At 34.7% G+C, this 7,948-nt stretch overlaps 1 protein-coding gene across 1 annotated transcript; it reads left to right on the top strand.

Annotated features, from left to right (window-relative positions):
• Window positions 1-1,231: 1,231 nt before the first annotated feature.
• On the top strand, window positions 1,232-6,274 carry LOC147493017 (uncharacterized). Its single transcript, XM_086565903.1, has 6 exons — window positions 1,232-1,296; window positions 1,390-1,641; window positions 2,732-2,827; window positions 2,920-3,027; window positions 3,100-3,423; window positions 6,084-6,274. Exons 1-5 carry the CDS (start codon window positions 1,255-1,257, stop codon window positions 3,211-3,213), a joined length of 612 nt encoding a protein of 203 aa, XP_086422029.1. The 5' UTR covers window positions 1,232-1,254; the 3' UTR covers window positions 3,214-3,423; window positions 6,084-6,274.
• The last annotated feature ends 1,674 nt before the right edge of the window (window positions 6,275-7,948 follow it).

Genomic DNA, 7,948 nt, shown 5'->3' with positions numbered 1-7,948 from the left:
GCTTAAAAGACAAAGTCCGCAAGAATTAGACGAAAGGCAAGAACGACACTTTGTTGAATGGTTTAAAAAACGCGTAAGTATTGGTTGAGTTTTTCAAGTAGTTCCTTTACTTGGGTTTGAGAATTTTGTATTTGCATTAATTTTTTTTTTATCAATATAGATGCAAGTAATGCGTAAAGAGAAATCTTCTAAAGCAAGCAACGAACTGTATTCATTAGCATGTGGGACTGATCGTCGTGTGACTCAGTATAGTGGCTGCATTGTTAACGGAGTTAGATTTCATACCAAGGATCACGAGGCAACACTCTGAACCCAGAATAGTGGCGTGGTTGTAAATGGCGAACACCAGTAAAAAGAAATGGACTTTTATGGTGTCCTAACAGATGTTTTTGAGTTAAATTACCTCTTTGAAAATCGAGTTTTTCTTTTCAAATGTGATTGGTGGGATGTTGGAAATAGGATGGGAATAAATATAGATGACAATTTCACTAGTGTTAATGTCTCAAAGAAGTGGTATAGTGATGAATCATTTGTGTTGGCGACCCAAGCAACTCAAGTTTTCTATTTGGAAGATACCAAATTGCATGGTACTTGGCAAGTTGTGCAAAAGGTAACTTATTGAAATGTGTATGACGTTCTAGAGAAAGATGAAGTGACTACTCTAGATAATGATGATGAGGCTTATCAACAAGAAGAGCAGCTTGGAAGGGAAGAAATCCAAAGCGAAGATATTGCACTTGTACAATTAAACAGGGAGGATGTGGAGCCTGATGAAGTTGATGAGAATGTGGTAAATCAAAATCTGATGGTTGTGGGCAATGACTTCATTGATAATGATTCTGAGGTTGAAGAAGATGATACATTACTAAACTATTACAGTGAAGAAGAAGGGAATGCTTCTAGTGATAGTGATACTGACATTGATTAGAAGTTCATGTAATAACATTATAAATCATGAATGAGTATAGTATTCATTCTAATTTTTCTTATAATATTAATTTTCTTTTAGTTATTCTTCTTTTTATTTATCATTTATGGTTTTCAATAAATAATTATCTATTTTAAATGTATATCATTGTTATTTGTCAATTTATTGCTTATTGATATTATGGGATTGCATTACTGACACTTATTGAACTAATCTATATTTCTCGCCCTAATTTTTTGTTATATTTAACATTGTGGTTTTATTATTTGTGATTAACCCTTCATGTCTCTTGTGTAGTTATGGCACTGGTTGTCCTCGATGCCCATATGCTATTGGCGAAAGCAATCCAATCCAAATGTGTGGTTCTTGTATGGGAGATAAACTCATTCTTTTAATTTGTTTTACTTTTTTATTACGTACAAATACCTAACCTTCCTTGTGACTATTTTTTTGTGTTCTAGATAGCTTCTGCAGCCAATCGTAAAAGGGTTAGAGGAAGGGCAAAAAATAAATATCTTACAAAACACATCAAGCGGGGTGGCGGGAAACCAAGAATAGAGATTCTTCTTGGGAAAGCGAGGCCTATAGGCGATTGGGGCCAAGAATGGATTAATGAGCTTAGCATGATAGCTAAGGATGACATGCCTCCTTTTGCCCATAAGTGGAAGGATGTGGATGATGATGCAAGAACGCTTCTTCATGAAAACGTTTTGGTAAATGAGTAATACATATTAATTATTGAATTTCATCTCTTACTTAGCTCCACGAGTTTATTATATTACTACTATTTAAAAAAATGTGGTATGTTTTTCAAATGAGTTAATTATGAGAGTGAGATTATTGCTTACTAACTGATTGGTAGATGCCTTGTATTAGTTAATTTAAATTGTCTGTATAAAATGACAATTTCATTGGTTAAACTTTTGTGTTAGTTAAGTTGTTTATTTTTGTCCAACTTATTTATTTATTTATTATTATTATTTTTTTAAGGATAAGTTTGATATGGATATGAGTCAACCACATGTGGTGTCAGCTGTAAATGGATATTTAAAGGACCGCTTTAAGGATTACAGGTGCATCCTTCACATGCACTATGTGAACCTACCCAATAATGTAAACAAACGCGAACACCCAAACAGTAGTATTTCACAAGATGCGTGGAAAAGTTGGTGTGATTTCTGGGAAACTGAAAAGTTCAAGGTAATTTAGAATTTTAAAGGAGAAATCTTATATTGAACTAAATGTATAAATTTTATATTGAACTAGCTAGATATGTGTGCCTGTGCTCATTGGTCTTTGTCGGTTACATAAGGGTGTGCTTCATTCTAGTATACATAAGGGTATGCCCTTTGGTTAGTAGTTCCTTGCTAATCTTGCTAATAAGGAAAGTCAGAAGGTAAGAAAGGGAAATAGGAGTGAATAACAAGCTAAACGAAAGGGAATTCATAAGTTAGAAGCATGCAAAAAGGTAAAAGGAAGGGCGGTTGAAGGATACAAGCTTTCCGTAGGCTAGACTTAATGGTGACTATTCACTAAAGGGTATTTTTTATGCCCCAAAGGGGACTTAGGTTAGGGTAACGATCTGCTCTTTAATGGTCTATCTGATCTGAACTATAAGGATTAGCTTCATTGCAACGAACTTTCTTTATTAACTACTTGAAGACTTTTCAAGAGGAAAAAACATACTATGGAGGAACTCCCTTCTTCCTTGCTTCCCTTCTTGCTAGCCTACAAGATAGGATAATAAGTACTTGCATTCATTCGATTCCTAATACAAATTAAAATGCATTTGTTTGGATGTAGAATGTCAGTGGGAAGAACAAGTATAGTCAGCCTGCATTTAACAACAACCGCCACCGTGGTGGTTCAAAGTCTTTTATCAGGGCTCTTGCAGATATGGTATGTATATAGGATTTCTTATTACTTAGATAATTATGTTTTTTGTTTCTTAAACAAATGGTATAACCTGTCTCTCTTTGGAAATGGTACAGGCTGATCCTGAGAGCCAACAAGAGCCTAATCAGATTGAACTGTATAAAAATACCCACTATAATAATGAAAAAAAAGGTTGGATTTCTCTTCAAGCTGAAGAAAACTATGTAGGTAATATGTACTTTGAAATGCCCACTATTTGTTTGATATTTATTTCTAACTAACTAACAATAATATAGGAAAGAATGTGTGAACTCCGAGCTGAACCTCCACAAGAAGGCTCGACCCCATTGACAGAGCAACAAATATTGGGTGTAAGACGTGGTTACAATATAGGCCTTGGTCACGGATAGGTAGCTCCATCAAGCAGAGCTGGAGGTGGATATGTGAATGCAGAGGAGGGCAGCAGATGCGGAGAGCCAGCTTGAGGAGTTGCGTAATTCGACACAAGAGAGAATGAATGCCCAACAACATGAAATGGATGCCCAAAAGGCAAGAATCGATGAGCAACATCGTGCATTGGACTTCCTTATGTCGAAGTTCCATAATGCTCCTTAATTGTGGTACGAACAACTTTTGCTCCCTTTATCATTTGTGGTTTAATAGTTGAGATTTTACATGGATTGGTGAGTTTCTTTGGTAATATTTAAGTGAGTGGATATACGTATGTGTTGTTGGGTATTATTTTGGCTAGTTGTGTTTCGATCATTAATTGGCAGATATATCTAGTCCATATAAAATCCACTCCTAGCTCTAGTATTGAAACCATTACGTGCTGCTCTTAATTAGCCTAGTGTTTACATTAAATGGTGCTTCATTAGGTCTGTCTAATATAAACATACTGAGATTGTAGTTTTAGAGGTACAATACCAACTTAAAATACATTGCTTAGTCAGAGTCCAGTCTTCCATTGTTTTGTAATGAAGTACACTATCATTAGGTGAAAGTTTGTTGAAGTATTCACACGGTAAGGTGCAAGTTTGAAATTAGTTTTCTTGCTGCCATGATTTTGAATAACTATCCATGTTTCCTAGTTGTTTTATTTGAGGTTGTAGGCATTTTGGTTGGTTGAAGTTTTGGTGTGTTTATAGGAATGAGTTCATTCTAGGTTGAAGTGAGCGTTGAGAAATGAGGAGAACACGTACTCCTCCTATATCAAGAGTTGGTGAACTTGCTTTCAAGTACAAAGTACTGCAACGGTTTTGTCAAGCTAGTAGTTTAGTTAAGCTTGTTGTGTGTCCACTGTCCAGTGTCAACTCTATTTATCCTCTTTTTATTTTTTTTTTCCCTTTCTAGCATACTTATCATAAAAAACAAAAGAATAAGAAGATAAATTATCTTCTTCCTTCATGCCTAGCTTGTGCCTGTACAAGGTCAGAACAAACTTTACCCCATATCTTTTTCACTTCACCTTTTTATTAAACAAACCGACTTTAAAGTATTTGGGACAGAGTGATAGAATCGGAGATACACACTAGATGTGGCAGATCGAGCGTTGTCATTTCGACTCGAGCGAAATTCGAGTTCGATTTCTTCTTCTAACTTTCATTAATTAGTTAGTTAATTAAATAGATTTTGCATTTAAAATTTGTTGGAATGTGAGATGTTGTGTAGAACTTAAATTGGGTATTATGTGGTAGTAGGTATATGATAAGTCATGGTTTGAAGAATTAAGGGAGAGGGTGCAATAATGGAGTTACCTTGCTGAATTGGTAAGAAATTCTTTTAGTTTGGTGAATGAAGATATTTTTAGCTTGTAGCAGTGTTGGAGGTGAATATGCTTGCTGCTTAGTTGTGCTAAATTTTTTGTAACAAACTATGGAGTAAGGGGGTGTTAATGGAGATGACTTGAGTATGGAATGGAATTGCTATGATTTTGTATGTAGGAAGTTTATAACCATGGGTTTATCTAATGTTAATGTTGATATGGAGACCCACCCAAGTAGAGTACTTAGATACGAGTGATCTTAGGGCTAAGGGTGTTGGACAAAATACTAGCACAACAAGGAATTAGTTTTGATTAGATGATGAGAATAGACTTCAAGACTTATATATGATGGGGGTTTGATTACATGGTTCATTTTATAACGATCTACATACCTAATGTTAAACTTGGTATGGAGACCCAATCATACCTACATTGTATGATTTGTGGTGGCCAGTGACTAATGAGTCTTTGAATTGTTGCTGTGGTTGTTGCATTTCATAGCCATGGGCTCTGCAGTTGCTAGGGTTTACTACTAAAATGGATTTGGCTTTTAAGATTTTTTTAGTTTTTTTAGTCCTATAATTTATCTCTGCCACACTTACCCCTTTGGATGAGCAATCTTGTTTACAAACCATGGGAGGAGAAAGTGTGAACTTCCCCAATGAGTCTGGCGACCATCAAGCAAATCCATTGCGTCTTTCACTGGCCCAGTCTTTACCTTTTGAGGATTTGTGTTGTTTACCTCATCTGAAATCGGCTTAAGATAAGTTTTGAAATGGAAGGAGGTGCAAGTTCAGTAGGTGTCAGTTGAGTTTGTCTAATATGTTGAAAGAGTCGGGATGCTTCTTTGCTTGATTTTTCTTGTTCATGCTGTTTTGGAGAGAGCTTAGTGTTTCTTAAGTACAAGGACATCTAATCTATAAGTATATATATATTGTGAAAAACATATTTCACAAATTTGAACCCCCCCCCCCCTTTTTATGCTTCATTACTCCGTTGCAATGCTTTTTTCTTTGGAATTAATAGAAGGGATCCCTTAATATAATTGTTGTGCTCGTACTTTACAATTGATTGAGTGAGTTGAGGTTGGAATGAGTTCAAACGGACCAAAATCAGCCTTCAAAGACAGTGACCTTGCCATATGTGCTTTTGGGTGTCTCTTCATGCTTACATAATTACATACTTACATAATTTACATCAAACAAAATTCTTTGACATATGATATATTCCATATTTCTACGTTAGATTAGTGTTAGCATTTAGTATCTCATTTTTTATCGTTGTACATATTAACATATTCCATAATTTTACATTAAATAAATATCATTATAAGTGATTAATTCTTAGATTTTAATTATGTGTATGTGAATTCTAGGAGCCAACGAGGGGTATAGTTGTTATTTGGATTACATGTCTGGTGTTGGATTATTTGGATTATCTTTAAATACATGTTGCCATATCTTGGTTTGACATTTCAGTGGATGTGAACTAAATGTTGTCATATTTTGTTTATAGGTTCTCATGCGGTTTGGAAGAGACAATTTATATGAGTTTGTTTGGGCATACTTCTTTTGGGATATAAAATACTATGCGATAGATGTTGGATGTTCAGACAATTTCTTTTGATATTTTGTTGTTTATAAGACTATTATATATATGTAATGAATCATATTACTCTTAAATATGGAGAGAGCGATTTTTATAAATTACTTTTAGGAATGTTGTTGGTTAAATTTAATGTGGTTGAATTGAAGTTATTTATATGATTATTTTAGGTTTTGTGATTGAAAGAAACGAAATAATGTAAATATGTAATTGAACAAAAACAGGTTAAAAGAAAAAACAAATCGGTGCTTTGTCAAAGCGTCGTTAAAAATAAATTTATAGTGTGCAAACAAGCGTTCCTACAGGCATATAATTTGCGACAAATTTAAAAAGTGTCGCCACAGGTTCATTTTCAGCGATTGTAAATATTATCGCTGTATGGATTTAGTAACCAAAAGTTTGGTGTTGTTGCTACGAAACAAAACATCGGTAGTATAAGCTTACAACGACGAGATGCACAACGTTGTTAAAAGTTAATCTTTAGCAACAGTAAATAACGTCGCAATAGTAATTTAAGTAACGAAAAATTGGTGTTCTTGCGATGAAACCGAACGTCGGTAGTTCTGAGTATTATTGACGATTTTGGAAACGTCGCTACCAATCCATCTTTAGCAACGATACATAACGTCGCAATACTAATTTTAGTAACGAAAAAATAGGTGTTTTTGCCACGATATAGAACGCCGGTAGTGCTCATCACTACCAACGTTTTCTTAAATTGTCGACAAAACATAGTTTTTGCCACGTTTTAAATAATCAAATAAAAATATATATACCGATGTTTTTATGGGCACTACCGACATTATAAAATGTCGTTGATATGGTACATTCTCCGACGTTTTTTTTTTGTAGGTTCAGATCTTTAACGACTATATCTCTTGCGACGATTGAGCGACGACTAAATAAACGTCGCCACTAACAATTATCGACGTTTTTATTACTTTTTTCGACACTTTTTTTCGTAGCTAAAAATCTTATATGTTGTAGTGTCTCACAGTGGGACAGGACAAGTTTTGCCGTCCATAATTTTTTTATTTTTTGTAATTAAAAAATTAAAATGGCTCGATTTTGGATGTGGGGCCCAAGAAATTGGAATGAGACAAGTTTTGCCATTTAGAACATTTTCAATTTTTTTAATAAAAAATTAAAATAACAAATTAAAATGGTTGGATTTTTTTGGGCCCAACGGATATATTTAAATTGGAACGAGACAACTATTCCCGTCCAAAATAAAAACCCCAAATTTTGTCCAAATGAGTTGGTACTTGACACATTTTTAGCAATTTGGATCGACGAAAAAAAACTGATGTGTCACAAAAAATTTTAACGCGTTAATGATGCTCTAAGGCATTAAGACCTTTAAAACATTTCTATGAGGCGTTGAGGACAATAAGAAGGTACAAGCCCACAAGATGAAGTTTTGAAAGTTTCAAGTCCATAAGAAGCAAAGGTCCAGGGCTCCCATTCAAACGGGCCTCTATTTCGGCCTCATGAATTAAGATGGGTGCAGTCACTGAGCTCTAGCAAAGGCCCATTGTTTCAATTTGGGGCTCAACGTTTTTAGCAGGAAGCTGCAAAAGAGCCATCGCATAATTTCTGTTACAAAGATTTGTTGTTGTGTATAAAGGGTTATGTTTTGCTTCCAAGGTCGCCACTTTTATCATTGTTGCTACATTCTTTGGCCACTCACCAGCCGTTGGTCATCGTTGCATCAATTTGTAAACTCCATGAAAGAAGATTGACCTCACCTCATTTGATTAATATATATCTTATGA

This window comes from Coptis chinensis, chromosome 6, assembly GCF_015680905.1.
Source record: "Coptis chinensis isolate HL-2020 chromosome 6, ASM1568090v1, whole genome shotgun sequence".
Lineage (NCBI taxonomy): Eukaryota > Viridiplantae > Streptophyta > Magnoliopsida > Ranunculales > Ranunculaceae > Coptis > Coptis chinensis.
This window is presented reverse-complemented; position numbering and strand designations above follow the sequence as displayed.

What these genes read in the sequence shown, in the direction of transcription:
- LOC147493017 (XM_086565903.1), top strand. Translation starts at nt 1,255, where the DNA reads ATGCTATTGGCGAAAGCAATCCAATCCAAATGTGTGGTTCTT. An exon ending in AATCCAAATGTGTGGTTCTT is followed by an intron (nt 1,297 to 1,389) that starts GTATGGGAGATA and finishes TTTGTGTTCTAG; the next exon opens with ATAGCTTCTGCAGCCAATCG. An exon ending in TCAGGGCTCTTGCAGATATG is followed by an intron (nt 2,828 to 2,919) that starts GTATGTATATAG and finishes GAAATGGTACAG; the next exon opens with GCTGATCCTGAGAGCCAACA.